The following is a 19836-nucleotide window of genomic DNA, read 5'->3' as shown; positions in this document are numbered from 1 at the left end:
CTGGCTGGCCAGAGCGTTGTGACTGCAATGACCATAGTGTGACGGACATAATCAATATATTTCATCTTGGCCTGACCTCTTGGCTAATTTAATTATCCATTTGTTTGAGTGGGTCTGAATTAATGTTTATGAGAAGATGGTGCAGAGCTCTGTTCCTTCATTCAGTCTTAATGCCTTCCTGCATATCCATCCATCCATCTATCCATTTTCTAACACCCTTGTCCCTAGTGGGGTGAGGAGGGGTGCTGGTGCCTATCTCCAGCGAACGTTTCGGGCGAGAGGCGAGGTACACCCTGGACAGATCACCAGTCTGTTGCAGGCCTTCCTGCATACTCCTTGCCTATTTCTTTCTGTAAAGGACAATAATTAGAAGTTTATGATCTCACTTTGACTTAATGTATTTCATTATTAGGTCTCAGTAACATGGTTGTCACCTCATAACCCTTGAAAAGTCTTTGCAGCCTCTGGAGATATTAAAAGTAAAGTGGCAGCTTTCAAAGGAGCTTTACACACTTCTTAATCCTTTACAAGTGTTGCGCAGCTTTATTGTCAGCATCCTTGTTTGCACACATACTTGACCTTTACAATGCCACAGCACTCCTGCTGCATATTTTCCTATCATTATTACCAAACTTTGCAACAATTAACCTACAGATGCAGCTTCTGTTTAAATTGTTTTTCTTTCTTATTGTAGTTTTTGAAACCGTGTTTCCAGAAATGATACTCTGGCTGATAATTAACAAACTACCAAAGTATCAGTTTGTTAAGTGTACAATTTAATGGCTCATTAAGTTTATTACTTCTAATTCTGCATACTAAAATAATTTTTATGTTATATAAAAAAAAACCCGTGTTTTTTAGGCCTCTATCTATTGTTTTTTGCAGGTTTGAGGTCTTGTGTTTCCTTATGCTCTGCTACAACTCTGCTGTGGTCTACATGCCCCTTTCCTCCTATCAGGCCGTCTGCAGGATGAGCTCACGGTGAGAAAAACATCTGGAAATCATGCTGCTCTTGTTATTTCTGCACCCAATTATTAACCATCTTCCTTCCTTTATAATTTTAATTACTTTTTTACTTGAAGTTAGGATTATTCTCCTTTTCATTGAAATAATTCACTTTCCTCTGTTTCTAGCTGTGCTCACGGTTGGATAAAGTACAACTTTATTCAAGCTGAGCTGATCAGCTGACATGGTTGCCTTACATAAAAAACAGACCCTTAGGAGTCATTTAGATCCATATGAACATATATAATATATGCACTATATAATGTTTAGTGGTGTCCCTGTATTCTTCCACCACAGCGTCTGAACATTTCAGGCTATGAGTCTCAGCCTGCTGTGACTGAACTCCGTTTAAACAGATGGCAAACTGTGACTGTGAAGACTTTGGAGAACAATGCTCTCAGTATTTGAGTTCTCCCAGTGCAGACTCTGTAGCCAGCCTTCTCCAGACTCCACACATAAAAACTGGTTAAAAAATTAGCTGTTTCCTCACATGTCTCATCTTAGCTTCTTACAGCTGTTAGAGAAATTCAGTGAAATCTGGAAAAACATCTCTATAGTTTATTCACCATCTGACATCAATTCCCTCCCCAGGGTGTGTGTGTGTGGCTTCCCTCGACAACAACAAAAGCTCTGGAGAGAACCTTGCAACCGTGTCCTGCTGGACCCTGAGTTCATGGTGCAGATGCTCACTGCCGTTTACCACGCTATGTATGTATCTTTACAGTTTTGGAGGTTTTTTGCACATTTTTCAGAAAAAAATTTGCAAGCAGTTGCACATGTTTATGCATCAAATGGTTCAACAAATTATGTTTTGACAGCAATATTATAGAAAATCTAGTTTTGGTCACAAACTGAAAGTCAGGTTTTTTTGTTCTTAGTGTTGAATCAGTCCTGATGCAGATACCTGGCTTTTTACATATCAGATTCAGCAGCTTTTTTCCACATTTATTTATTTGGTGGTGAGCAAGTACAGTCCAATGTTTTTCATTCATAAGCAAGCATAAAAGTGTGAATATTTCAAATTTGAAATTTGAAATATCTTTCAAAGTTTGATCACACTTTCCAAAAACATTAAAATAAAATGACAAAATATGAATTTACATTCATTCTTGGCGACTTCCAGCCGTCTATTGCAAAACTGACTGACAAAAAGATAGTTTTCCGAATACATTAATTATTATTATACATTTACTAGTTTAAGGGATATAAAACAAACTACCTGTGTCATTTATTTTAACTGTTCTTCTTCTCTGTGAGACACCCCTCATCAGTGCAGTCTTGATTTCATTTAGCTGTTAAAATCTCACTGGCTGTCTACGAAGAACAGACGCTTCCTGCTGTGCAAACCGATTACAGTGGTCATAAATTCACAGAGCAGGTGAGCTTTTCCCCTCCGGCCACAGCTGTTTAAAAGCTGATTACAGCTCCTGGATGAGATGCCGGGCAGTTCCTGGAAACGCAACCCTTGATATATTACGGGCCGGATCTTAGGGAACACTGTGAGGCTGCACACCAGGAATTAGAAGATCAAAGCAGTCAGTACCACTGAAAGTAAAACAAATAGGATTTTATTCATGTATGTGTGAATGAGTGCTTCTCCATGCTGTGGCTCACCTCTGCCGTCCTGAATGGACGGCAGATAAATCTGAATCTATTGAATCCACACACAGAGGGACCTTGGCACACAGCGAGGACGCTGTAGGATTTAGGTTAATATGTTTGCTAATGCGCTGCAACAGTAATGCCATATGAGAGGAGAATGAAAGATCTGCAGGGATATCGGATCACCAGCGTTTTAAAATAATAGGAACAAGCATTTATTTCGTATCAGATTGAATTTGTATTCTGGCGCCTTTTCAGCTGTGACTACATCAGAGGGTCTGTTCCTACCTTCCCATTCATCCCAGTTCGTTTGATCTCCAGTGCAAAGGGAGCTCCTCAAGCATTTATTCCCTGCATTGTGATTTGGATCAAAGAGTTCAGCCGCTGTTGACCGTTTTGATTTTTTTCCCCCCGTGTGGTGTGCATATGTTTTATAAAATAATTACAAAACATTTTTAGTTTGTTGTAGTTTTTTATTTCATTTCATTTCTTAATTGTAAAATTATTATTTTCTCCAAAACCACTGACAGCTTTTCAATCATGAAACAATCTCTTAAAGATTTTATTTAGCACAGCCATGTTAACAGGAAAACCATGACTTCCTGTGTTCTTCTAATAATTCAGTTGCATCTCAGACTGTAACTGTGTTCATATTCTGAATCAGTAAATGACTAATAATAGTTCAGAGGATGTGAGACAGACATTAAAGTGAACATGTGAGAGTCTACTGTTTCCTCTAGCAGATTTACTGCAAAATTCAGAACAAATGTTTGTTGATGTTTTTAATGTGCAGATACAATGGAGAGTGGGAGATGGGGCGAGAAGCTCTGGAGGACATTGTCTACAGGGCCCAGCTGGAGCTTTATTCCCAGCCTCTCCTGGTGAGTCTGTTCAATAAACTTTATTCCCCCAAAAGACTTTAGAACATATTCAGTTCTGTCAAATCCATTCTGGTCCAGCTTCAATCAAATCAGTCCAATTTATTCCAATTAATGTTATTGTCAGATTCAGATTACATTAAAATCCAGTGTAATTTTGTTAATCTTTTAATGCCAGTTGGTAAAAAGTTAACAGCCCTTTATTGCTGCAAAGTCAACTTTGCAGCAATTCCTCAATCTGAACACACATGTGGAGAAGAAATCTGAAGATGTATCAGGCTAAATATGAGCGACCAGCTAGAGATTGAGAGGACAGTAAGATGTAACAAAGAAAACCCAGAATTAATGGGTTACAAGTATTTTCTAGAGGGAGGCTGGAGTAAAAAGTAAAAGATAACATTAGGTTCATAAAAGACATGGACACAGAAATGCTTCTTATGGAACATCTAAAAAGCGCAAAGTTAGTAGAGGCAATAGCTAAATCAATTAGTTTGTTTGGGAAAATTATACAGATAAACATAGTATCACCGGGTCAGGACTATTTTCTATAAAAAAAAACTGAACCTACAGAGGTAATGGCAGCAACGGCTTTATCTTGGAAAGAGAAAGCTAAACACAATCACTTTCTGTGGGGAAAAACACAGCAAAACCCCCTTCTAAGAAGGAGACGCAGCAAAAATAAAATATTTTTATATTCCACGTTTTAGTGATGCTAACTTTGTCTGTCCACCTCAGCTGGGGAACGCCATGAAAAACTCTCTGCCAGAAAGCGCTCCTGAAGCGCCGCGGGGACGCAAGGTGCTTCAGGTGGAGGTGACCCCCACCATCAGCCGTATATCTATCTCGGCAATCACTACAGCTTCCATACGGCGCCACCGCTGGAAGAGGGAGGGTAAGACTACCGCTTTGGGAGATTGAGGAAATCCTAAACACTGTGAAGCTGCATAGCAGGAGAAACGTCAGTACTCAGCAGAGCAGACCTACAGTAGCTTTAAAGGGAGCACATTCAGTCACGATGAAGATGTGAGCTTACAGTATTTCACTTTTTTCGGATCTACGGAAGGCCGCACGGGGGATCTGTTTGGTGAGAAATGACTTCTCTGGTGTTTTCCTCATCAGAGAGAAGAAAATCAATTTCCTTTGTGAACTGGCCACAACATTAGAATCATTTTAATGGTGTTCTGTGTAATTATTGTTGTAGTTGTGCTCATATACAGTACAGACCAAAAGTGTGGACACACCTTCTAATTCAATGGGTATATTTATTTTCATGACTATTTATAAGGCAAGAAATCCCACTTATTAACCTGACAGGGCACACCTATGAATTGAAAACCATTTCAGGTGACTACCTCTTGAAGCTCATCAAGAAAATGCAGAGTGTGCGCGAAGCAGTAATCACAGCAAAAGGTTGCTACTTCGAAGAAACTAGAATATAAGGGGTATTTTCAGTTGTTTTACACTTTTTTGTTTGTTATTCATAGTTTTGATGCCTTCAGTGTGAATCTACAATGTCAATAGTCATGAAAATAAAGGAAACTCATTGAATTAAAAGGTGTGTCCAAACTTTTGGTCTGTACTGTAGTCTGTGTTGAAGTGCCTGTGCCACTCATTGCTCCCTATTGCTTTTTCTGTTTTTTCTTTGCTTATTGTGTCTTGTCAGTCAAGAGCATCACCAGTAAAATTATTAACATTTTGTGGATTTAAGACAGTCAACAAAATGGTGCCTGTGTATCCAGGCCACTAGTGGGAGGTTAATGAATTGTTTACAAAAACAACAACAAAAAAAAAGAAAACCTTTACTTCATCTGTGCCCAGGATGGGGCCCGCCTGAACTGAAGGTTGCTGCTAATACAGACCCACATCTCCTCATCTGTGTTGTTGACTCCCAGATTGTTTTGACTACTCAAGCGATGCAGAGTTGAGCCTCACCATCAGTCCTCCTAGCCTCGTCCAGCTCCACCACCGCCACCTCCACGACCCCCCCAGGGAACCCGCAGCTAAAGAGGATAGAGGAGGGCGGCATCACAGCCACCACAGCAGCAGCATCATTCCCCCCATCACACTCGAGGGTAGGGGACGGGGCCGGCCACTCTTAGGATAGAGGGTCTCTGGAAGAGGTGGCCCCTGTGATCGTCATCCTAATCCTCCACCTTCTCCTACTACTACTACTACTACCTCTCCTCAGCTCTAGGCGGTTAACTCTGCCGCTCCTGTCGTTGCTGCCTCCTCACTTCCCCAGAGTAAACTAACTCATCCGACAGTCAGCAAACCTTCTACTACCAGACCATCACTACTTCGGCTGCATTTACCTGTGGAAGAGTTGCCTATTCTGGGGTTGAAGGAAGTGTTGTAGCTGGCCGTTCTGCATGGGCCCATCATCATGTCGTACTTTTTCCTCATCATTCCTTTAACTTCAGACTGCTCCCCTTGTCACTCACTGAGCCTGCAGCTTCCCCAGGGATCTCTGTGTTTGATAATTAGTCCTGTTAGTAAATGCTTTCTGCTGTTTTATGAGAAAACCGGAGGTGTTTTTAAATACTGGCACCCAGACCTTGACATCTTGTCTGTACTGCATCTTACTGCGACTGAAAACACCAAATGCATCGACATTCAGGCCAGCATCAGCCATCTGCTGCCTCTGTTCCTCAGCTCAGTGAGTGAGAAAGAGCTCTGCATGCACACGCCTCAGCAAGCTTCAGTAATTTCAGCTATAACATTAATATATCATCTCTGACTTAAAATAAAATGATGTTGTCTAATATTTGAAAAAAAAAAAAAACAAACAAAAAAAACAAAGACATACGCTGGCAGGACCGTACGGCAGCATTTTGTCTTATCGTGTGTGTTTCCGTCTTCCTCCATGATCTTTCAAAAACCTTGAAGTCTGACCAGGGTTTAGATCATTTACTTGCTCATGGTCAGTGTTTGTCTCAGCGCCATCTAGTGTTCTTCCAGTGATCTTTCACTGAACTCAGTGCAGTTGTGAAAAAAAAAGTCCTGTAAAGCATTTCATTGTTTGGGAATCTGATGAAACCATCTATATGAATCTGGTCACAGTCTGTGTGTAATCACTGGACATTTGCTTGCAGAAATCCACCTAAATATGCACTCTTTACTTTGGGGCTGCACTGCTTCTATGTGGGAATCAATTCTAGATTTTGCACGTTTGCATTCACTTTGTTCCACAGTTTGTCATTTGTATTTTGATCTTCAGTCCTGCTTACAGACAGAAACTGGTTTTCTGTCTGTAACATTTATTGTCTAAAATGTATATTTGGTTTCCTTCTTCTGTTGTTGAAAAGGTGCACTCCTAAACTCCTAGATGAATGTAGGCTTTTTTCAATCAGATTTTAATTAAAATTGATATAAAACACTCCTAGTTACAGTTTTCTGCGAAAGTATTTACACCCCTCAACCTTTTTCACATTTTGACTGATTATAAACACCAACTTAAGTTTAGTATATTTTCATTTAATGTGCTAGACCAACACAAACTAGGACATAATAGTGAAGTAGGTTGAAAAAGCTGGATTGTTTTCACATGTTTTTACTAATAAAGTGCCACCCCCCTAATAAATATACATTTCAGCTAATCGTCTTTAGACTTTACCTAATTAGTAAATGTAGTGACAGAGTTTCAGTGAAATGTTTAAGATCACAGCATATGGATGTGTTAGAATGGCCCAGTCAAAGTCCAGACCCAAAAATCAAGATGAAACTTGACCGTCGATGTTCATGGATGCTTTCCATCCTGACTGAATAAGTGTGAGCTGTTCTGCAAAGAAGAATTAGCAAAATGTCTAAAGTTTCCACTCGTTAAATATTTTTATTTGTGAAACGATTAATAATTATTTACTTTAGGATAATAATTTTTCTTCCTGAGTTGCTCCATCACATAAAATCTCAATAAAAAAAGATATACAGTCAGTTTAATTAAATGTGAAAAAGTGCAAGGGGTATGAATTTTTTTTCTAGCAGTCTAATGTGGGTAGTAAACTAAAAATCATTTGTCAGATTTTCCTTGAAAGAACCGTGAAGAAATGTGCTAATTATTTCATGACGTCGTACGTTAAAAAATAAATACCTCAGATTGTGAGTTGAACCATGAGACATAACCATCTTGATATCTGCAGCAAACTGTTGTAATAGGGTGAAAATAGGTGCAGAATTTTTTTTTCCAGTCCTCATGTGGCGTAGAACTCCAGAACCTTTTTCTCCAGGTTTTTACTGGCCTGTGGCGGTTCCTCTGTTAGCTTGGTGGGCCGTCGGCTATGACTGGAGGCTTTTTGTGTTCGGCTCTTTTCGGTGTTCTACATGCCGACTGGCTCAGCTCGGTTAATGCTGCGCTACAGAAGAAACTAAGGATGGGGCATGCGTCTTCTCCTCATGTTATGTGCATGCCAATCCAGACCTTTTTCTTCTCAGCTTTCCGTTTCTTTTTTGGTGCTGTCTGTGGTTCCCCTGTTGTCCAGTTGTGCTTGTTCCAGCGATGCATGATGGAAAGAGAGACAGCCAGTCTTTTCTGTTTGACCGGCTGTACCCTGCATAATGTATTGCCAATAATCTGCTTGGTTTTCTAACCCAGTTTATTTGTTTGTTTGTTTGTTTCCTTTTCAGCTTTCATTGAAGGGTCGTAAATGGATTATTCATAATTTGCTTTTTAAATATTCTCATGTCGATATCGGTTATGTATTATCAGTTTATTTGATAAAAAGTAAAAGCAAACTCATGATCTGAGTTCAAACATACTGTTGCAGTAAAGCAGTGTTAGTCCTGTAACTATGACACTAAAGTTTGCATATTTTGGTGTGTATCACTTCAGGGAGATGTAAAATGGGAAGAAAAAGATTAACTTTACCGGCTTAAATATTTCAAACTCAGAAGTTTTAATTCATGTAAAGTATATACTTATACATTTAAGACGAGTAGTTAAGAGCAGGGGCATGTTTACTGCAGTGTGACTTCTTCAAAAGAAAAAAAATTGTCAGTATTTTATAAACTGGGGAGGTCATCTTATGTTTTGTTTTATTGATGTTTTATAATGTTTTATTAAGCCGCTAGCTATTTTGTGCCTATTTTGTCATACTTTAGATCCCAGCTGTGCACATTGCCAGGTTCACTGTTGTTTTTTATAGCAGACAAGACTTTTTTCCTTCTCATTCTGAATAAATATAAGCACTTAAAAGGCCACTATATTGAAGTAATGTGAATCTGAACATCCAGCTTTCGCCTGTAAAAACCAAGAGCACTTGCACTAGAAAAGTAAAACTAGTTTTACAACCATTGGTAACTTGTTGCAAATTTCACAACAAATTTGGACCTCTGGTGTGTCTGTTTTGTGCAGAAAAAATATTTGCAGAATCGTTCAATATTACGGAGTACAGATGAGGAAGTTTGAAAATTATTTGTAATTCTTTTCCCCGACTTCTTCAGTACACTTTGTTGTACTCTGTTCTGCCTTCCAGTTATCTGTTGCCAGTATTATTCTCTCCTTCAGGCTGACTTCATGTTCAACACCTCATTAATACAGAAATTAGGTCTTCAGTCAGTAACGGTGTCCACAACGAAGAGTGTTGTTGTCAGCATAAATGTTAGAAATGAAAAAAAAAGATTTTAAGATTTTTGAGTTTCAGATGGAAAAACTTGGAATTTCTTGTTGTGCACTCAGTTGTCCATCTTAACGTTACTATGAAGATCACTAAATCTGCCCCTGCTCAAACAAGTTTCACTTTCTATAACATTCTTTGCAGTTCACCAGCCTGCATTAAGATTGTTCAAGCCAGCAAACCTTACTTGTTTTAGTGTAAAATAAAGTGACAGTAGCAGTAGTTTTCTACTTGATAAAAATAACATTAAAAAAATTATTCATAGCTTTAAAGTTAAAGTTTCGTTGGATTTCTCTCACATTCCTCTTTTCTCTCACTTGGCTGTTACCTTCAGATGCTGACGGCATGAGCGGCGGGGAGGATTCCTTCAACATCAACGATCCGGATGAAGGTTTCTCCTCTGGGGCTTCCAACAGCAGCCAGCCCAGCGGCACCAAGAGCGGCGGTGTGGGGCCGAGGGGCGGCAGCCTGAACAGCAGCAGTAGCAGCATCAAGAAAGCCATCACAGCTCGCCTGTCCAGGGACAAGGAGAAGGAGAAGGAGCGAGAGAGGGAGAGGGAGGGAGAGAAACAGGCGGAAAAGTGTGTGGATCAGCAGGCCACGCCGCCAAGGCCCCGCCAAAGGCAGCAGTCCCCCCCAGGCAGCATTAAGCTGGACGCCATCCACCTGAGCCCCATTAAGAAGCACCTGAGCTTCCCTGCAGGGCACCCCCTGGTGCGGACTGGCAGCACCTCCTCCAGCAAATCCTTCGACTGCATGAACCTGAACTTGAATGGACGCGAGAATGAGCGGGAGGAGGCGGCAGGCGGCTTTGACAAGGAAACGGGGCCTTTACTGGGGGGCTCCCACCGCCACTCCACTGTCAGCCTGCAGGAGGAGCACCTAAACCGGCCGGAGGAGGCCCAGGCCCTCCTGTCCCCTGGAGCTCCTCTTACTAAGCAGTCGCGCTCTCCCAGCTTCAACATGCAGATCATATCACAGGTCTAATGTCAGCGCAGGGAACCACAGAAACACATACACACACACGCAAATATTTATTCAGTTTCCAACACGACCACTCTACTATGGCAACCTGGTCAGTTTCTGTGTTCATGAGGTGGGGTAAAAAGATCTCCAGATCTCTGGAGCTTTGTCTCTACTCCTGCGGCATCTTTTAAGGTTTGACCTGCAGTCACAGCTGATTAGATTCTAAGAAAACACCAAACATGTTGACGAATTCCCCATCGCTGTAGCTACAGTCCCTCCAAACAAGCTGAGCATTCCACACACAAACTCTCCCAATAGGGAGGAAATAACAAGAGGAAGGATTTCCGATGTAAAGTCTCATAACATTTCAGATTATTTGATTTTCTGACTGAATCAGTCAAGCCAATCAGCAATAACATGTCGCTCATGTGGAGAAAAGTGGGAATTATTCCAGTTTTTCGCCCCCCCTTTCATTCCCGGGCTCTTGTGCAATCATTCTTGCTGATCTCAGTCATGAAAAGTTTGATGAATCTTGTCTTTTTTTTATAATCAGTTTAAACAAACTTTTGAGATTGTTCTCAAACCAAACTGGAATGTGGTTTTGAATTGTCTCCAGTTTTTAACTGGACAAGTCTGAAGAAATCATTCCTGTGCAGCTACACAAGCAGAGACTTTAGTCTTGTGGCTTTGATTTTTCAATCTGAAGCTGATTCTTGCAGGTTTGTGTGCGACTCTAAAGGCAATGACTGTATCTTTGTCGTTGGTTTCATCCCAGTAGCTCCTGTTTTTCCGTGTTTGTTGAAAGTTGTGGCTTCCTGTGCTGGTTATTTGCTGCCCTCTGGAGGCTCGTAGCAGTCACTGCGTTTCATTGTCGTCACCATCGTTGTCTTGTTTTTGTTCTACCTCATTGTGTGCTGAAATACACACCTGCCAGTCAGATTTATTCACTGAAGCTGATCTGACCACAATAGTTTCCCATTTCAACTCTAGATGTAATCATGTGGATTTGTGACTGAATATCTCGTCTTTCTGTTCCACTTCAGCTGCAGTGCAGGCCACAGTTAGACTTCAGGTGTTTCCGTGGATCAAGCAGCTTAGTTTATTTTAATTAATTGTTTTTCTCTTTTATGTAGTTGTTTTAAGTGCAATTGTTTTTCTGATCCTTGTGCATGGAGTTCTTCTCTGCTGTGAAATGCCTGCATCTGCGCACAGAGCTTTTCTAGCCTTGTGTAGTGCTTCCTGCCCAGGCGGAGGGATGTTTTTTTTTTCGTTTGTTTTTACCTGCCGTGCTTGTTTCTGCATGTGTAGTGCCCTGTAAAGCACAACTGCTTCAGATGCATGAAGCAGCCCAGCGAGCCAAACCCGAATCTTGTCCTTGTCTTAGCCAGATGTGCCATTACGCATCCTCTCCTAAGGGATTTATATTGGTGTCGTTGCTGCCCAGGTGTCTTACTGAAAATGCCTGATTGTTTTTCTGTTTACTGGTCTTATTTTAAAGGCGAGGTTCAGAGACTTGGCTCTGTGTGCCCTTAGATGCAGCTTCACCTTTTGCTTGTTAGGGTTTTATTATTGTTATTATTATTTTAGAAGTTTGAGACGTCTTTCTGTCTCAGTCAGTAACCCACAGGGCCTTGCAAAGGTATTTTTACCCCTCGAACCTTTTCATATTTCTTCACAAAGATCAGTGTCTTAATAAGATTTTATTCAATGAAATACTAAAGTAGTGTACAATTGTGATCTGGAAGGAAAATATTGCAGAGTTGTAACAGTCACATGCATATCTATATTGGATCAATACTCACTGTGTTTGTGCATTGTTTATGCATCTAGAGCAGTGGTTCTTAACCTTTTTTGAGGTACCAAACCCATCAGCTTCATATGCGCAGTCACCGAACCCTTCTTTAGTGATAAATAAATTTTTTTTTTTTCCAAATTCAAGACATAGGTATATGTTTTTTTGCTGGTGCACAAAATGAGCCGTGCATGAACGTCACTTTGCTCAAAGAACAAAACCATGAACTCATAGCAAGTTACAGTATTACTTTATTCTGGCCCCCAAAAAATATTTCGGCCCCATAAAACAATTTCAGCCCCCAAAATATTTTTTTACTATTTTACTAATTAAAAATAAATTTGGATTTTTTTCAAAGAATTCAAATTTTTTTAATAACTTAATTTTTTTTATTTTAAATTTAATTAGTTTTTTGTCGTTTTGAATCCACAAAATACTTTTTTGGGGCCAGAATAAAGTATTGCGCAAATGACATAACTGCAAATCAGTGTGACTTCTGCTGTTGTTTTTGGGAGACCAGTTCAGAGAGGCGTGGCTTCACCTTGGCAAGTGCGTCTTCAGAGCAAAGTTTGTTCATTTTCTTCTTTTTTTGCTCGACATATTTAGTATGGATTAAAATATTCAGAAAGAAACCACGCGATGTACAACTACGACAGCTGCTGATACTGCGTGCACTAAATTCCCCGCAGCACTGATTGGCTGAGCAATGTAACATGATCCTCTGCAGCAAGTGATGGCCAAGCGGGGCGTGTCATCACGACTTTACACAAGTGTGTCTTTACCTCCGCGGCTGAGGCTCCGCCGAACCCCTGAGACCGACTCATCGAACCCCTGGGGTTCGATCGAACCCAGGTTAAGAACCACTGATCTAGAGAATGATAAGGAAGAGCATCTGTGATGAGCCTCTGATTTTAATTGGTCTGGACTTTGACTAGGCTGCACATCTTCACCCCAGTCTATTTGTCTTTTCCAGCCTCTAGCAGTTCTTCTTTCAGTAATTCCCTGTATTGAGCTGCTTTCATCTTGTCAACTCTTCCCAGCTTCCGTCAGCGTGATTGGAACTGTATTTTGAGGGTGATGTGCTCACCCTAAGTTTTATGTAAAATTTTTCACTACACATAATGTTTTGCAAATCAGCGGAAAAACAAATCAGTTTTCATCTCATCTGACCAGTGCAGAAAGCTGTTAGAAAGCTGCTAATATGACTTATTTATGACTTTCTACAAGTAGATTTCTGAAATACAGGACTAATAGTTGCTGACAGATTCTCCCAGCTGAGCTGTGGATCTCTGTAGCTCCTCCAAAGTTATAATGGCCCTTTTCACTGCTCTCTTCTCCTAAAAACCCTGTGTTTTCATACGGAGATTAAATTACTCACAGTTTAACAGCTTTTTACTTGTAACCAAATTAGTTTTATTTTTCTTCCAGGTCGCAGTTATGAGTTACTTTGAGTTGGTCTGTCACATAAAATGGTTTAAAATATGAAAAAGCTCAAGGAGTTTGAATGCTTCTGCGTGGAACTGTATGTCTGCTGTTAGCATATTACGTAGATGGAAGCTGTCACGCAGCTTGAGGACTGACTGGTTATTGTATATAAATCTCTCACATCGACGCTCCTGGTGTGCTTGAAGCCCTCACAGCTGCTCGTCCTGGGTGTGCGTTCCCCATAGAGGGCCTCTGCTCTCCACCTGCGTGAGTAAGCTGTCATCCCCGTGACTTGTGACCCGGGTCCCCATTCTCGCTGTATTTTCGCCGTGAGTCCAGTGGCACCTCTTTTGCTGTGTTTAATGCCGGTGATGTGTTCGCGTCTTTAACGAGTGCCGAGGTTACCCGCAGTCATGCTGGGGCTGTGTGTGTTGACTTAGAGTAACCAATATCCCTCAGTGTGTGGTGTTATTTGCATGTGATCAGGGTGGAAAATGAACACCAGCTCGGGACTGTCAATAAGGCCCATAAGCTCCGATAAAGGTCCAGGTGCATTTCCAATAAAAACTCCTTTCTGTGTTGAATAAAACTCACTAGTTTATTGGTCAGTTGCTGTTGCTGGACGAGAAAGTTCATTTTCCTTCCTGCATGTGGTAACTGTGGGCTTTGTGTTCATACAGTTTAATGCACTTTAACCCATCCACCTCTCTGAAGATAGTTATAGATGTGTAATGCGTGTATACACTCAGTGCAGGGTCTTAGTCTCTTGAAAGTAGTACTTCTATGGGATTCCTCATCTATCACAAGGCTATTTTTGTTGAAGACTAAAGGGTACAGCTATTTATTATATTTTTTTGTTTCAAAACCAAAAAAAAAAAAATCTAAAAAATGACAGTTGTGAGGTTTGGATGGTCTCAGGAGTTTCTAAGGTAAATAAAAAGAAAGAGAGAAAAGCCACAATTATTAAAAAAAAAAAAAAAAATAGCAGCACCAAAATTTCTGTTCTTGACGTCAGAATTGATTCTATGCAACATTTTTCCCGCTTTTCCTTATTTTTTAAGTTATATTTTTGTTGTACAGGATCTTGCTGATCTGTACCCTGTGAGCAAAGAACCTCTCGAGGTCCATCCCTGCAGAGAGAAGGCCGCAGCCGGACGGTTTTGGGTTTAGTGGGGCGCCTTCCTGTCAGCCTGCTGCTCTGTGGCTCGGGTCGGTGTATAAAATGATTAGCGATGATGAATCTTATCCAAATGCTTCCATGGAAGCTGCTGGATAACACTGTAGTAATTATGATGTACAAATGGAGAGAAAAAAAAGACTTATTTTAAAAATCTTGTAAATACAAAATGTATAAAAGTAAAAGCAAGATAAATATAAAAAATAAGTCTGAGATGTAGACAGAGATTAATCTGTATATTGTTGAATAAATATTGTGCCGTAAACAAAATGTGTGTGTGCTTTTTGTGTGTCAAAAGTAAAACAATGTAGGTGTGTGTCTCAGGTTTTAACTCATGTAAGTTATGCTTTACTTACATGAGTTACGTACCTTGGACCCACACACAATATTTACAATGATTCCTTCTCTGCTTGACGAAAATACATTATCCTTTGCATTTATTAGCACCACTGGTGTAGATGTGTTAAAAGCTATAAAATATAGACACATTTTAATAGATTAATGTATTTCAATAATTCAGCTTAAGCAGTGAAGCTCATTAGATTTATTACACAAAGATTTGCGGTGTTTACTTCTGTTATGACGATTTAAGGTGTATAGCTCATAAAGTTTTGAGAAGTCTGGATTTTTCCACAAGACCAGTTAAAAAGACTTTTTCGATAATTTCTTTTTTAAAATAAATATAAATGTTTACCCATAGCTACAGCAGGGATCTTCGTTTTTCTGCCTTGGACTCCCAAACTGATTTGGAGACGGCGCAATTTGCAATTGCAAATATTTTTAGTCTAAAAAAGCTAATAGGGTTATAGGAACATTGGTAGAAAGGTTGTTGATGATGATTTTGCTCTTTTGAACTATTTAAAAACGATGTGCTCCATATCATCAACCCTACTGGAGTCCTACTTTTATGCTCTTAAGAAATGAGCAATCTTCCAAGAGAAGTGACTGAAACACTGTGATGTGGCTGCTATTTTATTTTATTTTATTAATTATATTTTATTAATGAGGCTGATATTTAGATGTATTCTCTTACCTAAAATCTTAAATTTAGTAATTTTGACAAATATTTCTACAACTCAACCAAATCAGTAACTGTTAGCATTCTTCCTCCCTCTTTGGTTTGTTGAATTCTTAGACGCACAGTGGGTTAAAAAGCAAGTATACTCCTTGGAAGGTAGGCATGTTAGTTCTCTCATCTTTAATTTGGAATGCCACTTGGGATCCAATTTCCCAAATATACAAGCATAGGCAAGTCTGCATTTGACAAAGGAGATTTAATGTGAGAGGCCTGAAGCACTTCTGAGGAAAGTATAAGTTTCTGAGGAAACACTCATGAAAAAAGTTTGTTGGAAGTAAGCATACTAATTTGTAAACGTGCACCCACATGCATAGCTCATCTATTATTTAATGAGTGAGTAAGTGAACCCAACAAGAGAAAGGTTTTTTGAGTATATTTTACAGATTGAAAACATTTTTGTGGTATCTGTAACACGGTAATGCAACGTTTTGTGTTTTGAAGATTTAAAAAAATCAATAAACTCCACAGGTTGTGATTTGATTTTCATTGATTATCAATGTCGAGACCTCTTATTGTTATTTAAAAGCAGAATGTACAGTTTTCAATGTACGTTTTGCACTGATTCAAGTTAATGAGAGGAAAAACTGTTTCTGGAAATACTGCCAGAAGGTTTTTGGGTTCATTTCTCAAATAGGGCCATTCTTTTTTTGTGGTTTGTGTTTTGAGGTTTGTTTCCAATGCTGTTTATGGGCACATTCATATAAACTCAATGAGACAGTTTTACCTTCACAAACAATGGTTAGCTACAGCAGAGTTTTGAGAAAAAAGTTTATCTCAAAATTTGACAAGAGTCCTTGTTTTTATGGAAGACAGTATCTGGTGGTATGCAGGGATGAAATATTCTGAGTTTTTTTTGTGGACCGCCATAAAATTCACTGCAGCAGCAATAACAACACTTGTGGTCTTTTCATTTTGGTGCTGGCTTTAGAAATTTTTTATCTAAGAATGGGACTTAGGATAGACTCCTACATTTAATGTGTAAGATCCAGACCTTACTTTTGCCAGTTTATCCTGCCTTGGATATATGCTAATTCAGTATGTCTATGTAATATGTTTACAGTTAGGTTTAATTGGAAAACAGTTACTGCTACATCTAAGAATAAGAGCAGCAGACAGACGGTATTCGACCTGTGGGAGTGGGCAAGTGGTTGCAGGAGGCTGGGAGGCAAAACAGTCTTCATCTGAATTAAATAATTTTCTGTCGCATTTTCTTTGAATTACAGTGAGTGAAAGAGATGCAGGACTGTCATAACACTAAAAATGATTCAGTTTTCCCTTTCCTCTTTCTGACTGTACAACTCATATTGAGATGAACCACTGTAATTTACAGTTCATACCATGTTGTACAAGTTGAGTAGTATGAAGCTACCAACTCACATTTGAATGGGTTGGGATTAAAATATTCACAACCACTTTCTAAGATCTAGTATTTTTAGTTTCCCCTATTAAAATATGAATAACAGAAGTTAATAAAAAATCTGTCAGTCTACAGAAGCTGCTCATATTTCTTAAGTCAAACATTGGATACCTAAGAAATAAGTTTGCACTTTTTTAAAAATGGGGAAGCATTTGCTCTACTTGCTCCATTATTCAATTACATATGGCAGTGGGTAAGAAGGATGAATGTAAAACTCTAAATTTTCTGAAGAGATTTAAAAGAGGTCTGCCAAAGTGTTTGTATCGGTTGAAATCTAGCATTTTGATGATGAAAATTAGCAACAAGGTAAACTTAAATGTAGTCATTACCATCTGGGGTATTTACTAACATTGATTTATTCCATTCAGTATGCAAACATTAATGTGTGAGCTAATAGTAGTTAAAATGGGAATGTTAGTTTAAATTTTGCTAGCTTGATTTTGACAATCTTGACGTGGTCTGTGCTGCAGAATTTGCCGCGTTTCAGTTCTGTTAAAAAAAGGCATACTCTGACAGATTATCAGAGGAGCACTATTTAAATTAGCTAATCAACCACAGCTGTGTTCAGATGATCACCTTTTAATAATTGTAAAGTGAACATTAAGCTGGAAAGCATAATACTGTAACAGACTGATAATTATGTTTTTTGTGTGGAAAATGCTTGAAAGTTTTTTGGTGTTCAAATCCTGATACATTTGAATATAATCTCTGCTCTGTCAGCTAATGGAGCTATTGTCAGTAAGTTGCTATTGCAACTGACTTTGTGATAGCTGCGCTGTGTACAGCGCAGCTATCACAAAAAGTGAGGAAAAAAGCAAAAAATAAGTTGTGAATTGTTTTTCAGCATTTGTTCTGCATTACTTCTTTTTTTGTTGTGGGGCACTGTACTAAATTAATAATACCCACACCTCCAGGTTTCATTTTATTAACAAAATAGTTCCATTGTGTTAGCGCAGCTTTAGATGACAAAAGGTCTTCTTGCTCTTCAGTGTTGTGCAAAAGTTTCCAAGATGTAAACCCTAACATGTCTATATAAAAATTAGGTAAAAAGCTTATAATAGTCTAGCTTAAATGCTACCTTTAACATATGGGCTATCATAGCATGTTGACTCTACTAGTAGAATGTATGCTATGTCCAAAGCCAATATCCCAATGTACTCTTTTCTCAGCTTAATATGTAGAGAGTAGGTAAAGAACAATGTGGCTCTTACTTTGAAATCAGTAAGCTTATTTTTAAAAGGCCAAAGCAATCACTTGTGTAAAAGACGTTGGGTGAAAACAGTCATATGAAAGCCAAAGCTGCAATTACCTGCTGTGTGGTTATCAGTTTAGCCTGCCAAGCGTTATGAATTATATGGAACTTACTTCCTTTTATCGTCTGCTATCTTGGCACTAGGCTCTTTTCTCTTGTCAAACTGGAGTCTTCATAGTTATGAACTCTGTCCTAGTCTGTGTACTATTGGTGTCAACATGTAGTGATAAGAATCTATTTCTTAGAACCAATTGACCTGACTCAAAAAGCCAGTCTGGACAGTATCTTCCTGCTTAGGAACCAAGAGGTGTGTGAAAAATATTCGAAATGTCATCTTTCGTCTTCGATACAGTGATTGACATCTGCACCTTTACAGTGACAGAATGTATGCGAAAGACATGATGTGCACAGGGTGCATAGATCATGAAACTGGCAGGAAAATGAATGGAGAATGTCCTTTCAACTCGGACAACTGTGTGTTCTGAAGTTATTCAAAAAGATTGTATGAAAGCTGACAGATGGCACGATATCATGGCCACATGATGATATAGCGATATTTGTGCAATCAGTTCAGTGAGCAAAAAAGAACAGATAGTTAAAAATGAATATAACATTTTTAAATATATGCAGACATTTAAAATACATAGGGAATGCTAATGTACAATCTCAATCTTCAGTTTTGTCCCAAATTCCACTTCATGCCAGATGTTATTCTATGCTTAACTTTTTGAATGCATTTTCTTTGTCCATGAAAGTCAGTTTAGTTTGTTTTTGAGTTCTAAGGCCAAGCCTGGACATTTACCTGATTGTCAGAGTTACTATACAATCTATAAAGCTGCACTGAAATCCAGTTTAGATTCCCTCATATTGTCTGATGGTACTGCACTGTTTCTGAGGATATCCTTATGTGCAGTACCACCTCAAAATGAAGCAAAAAAAATTTAATAGATAAATAGACAGTATCTCTGTCAATTTGTGTATTAAAATGTTGTATTCATTTTTAGGTCACCTTATCACTGATGAGGGATATTCTGTGTCCTCATAATATGTTTCTGCAGATAAAAAACATGTTCAAGTTGAAAAAAGCTGTTCTTGGCTTGCATGGCATTGTTGATTACAGCCTACTCAGACCTGAGTTCTGTTTACTCATTGAATTGTATTAGTTATGTGTAAAAACTGTAATGTCTAATGACGCAGTGTAAAATACACACTTGTTTTGGAACAGAGATACAATTAATACATAGACTCAGTTTAGTAAAATGCTGGACTCCTCTCAGCATGACACAGAAAGAGTGGAGTGCGAGTTTCTGCTTCTATCTACGCCTCATTCTGCAACCTCAATAAGGGGTGTTGGTCTGCTGTTGTCAGCTTATCTAAGAGTAAATGTGATCAACACCAGTCTTATTATAATTATTAATTATTATTATTTGTCAATAATTATCACTGTTAATTCTTTATGGTGTGCACCGCTGTACATGTAAGAAGATAAAATTAATATAACAAGAATGCAGAATCATATATCCATAACAAAAGCAACAGACAATTTCATCACATAAGTTTTACCCTACCTCTTTTTCTGTCACTTTTTTGCTCTTCTTCTTTATTGTTTTTTTTTTTTTTACTTGGCCATCAGAC

At 38.9% G+C, this 19836-nt stretch overlaps 1 protein-coding gene across 4 annotated transcripts in view; it reads left to right on the top strand.

Moving 5' to 3' along the window:
• The window catches only part of LOC116722786 (protein FAM126B), a 48704-nt gene extending 38026 nt beyond the window's left edge, over positions 1-10678 (top strand). For 3 of the 4 annotated variants that reach the window (XM_032567081.1, XM_032567080.1, XM_032567082.1), the window contains 6 exons: positions 886-981; positions 1597-1713; positions 3401-3488; positions 4221-4377; positions 5378-5557; positions 9429-10678. In XM_032567081.1, the coding sequence (XP_032422972.1) occupies positions 886-981; positions 1597-1713; positions 3401-3488; positions 4221-4377; positions 5378-5557; positions 9429-10081 (1291 nt within the window). In that variant the 3' untranslated portion in view covers positions 10082-10678. The remainder of the gene's footprint in view (positions 1-885; positions 982-1596; positions 1714-3400; positions 3489-4220; positions 4378-5377; positions 5558-9428) is intronic. The other variant, XM_032567083.1, reaches the window with a different exon arrangement.
• Positions 10679-19836: the final 9158 nt, after the last annotated feature.

The sequence above is a fragment of the Xiphophorus hellerii genome, chromosome 7 (genome assembly GCF_003331165.1).
Source record: "Xiphophorus hellerii strain 12219 chromosome 7, Xiphophorus_hellerii-4.1, whole genome shotgun sequence".
NCBI lineage: Eukaryota > Metazoa > Chordata > Actinopteri > Cyprinodontiformes > Poeciliidae > Xiphophorus > Xiphophorus hellerii.
This window is presented reverse-complemented; position numbering and strand designations above follow the sequence as displayed.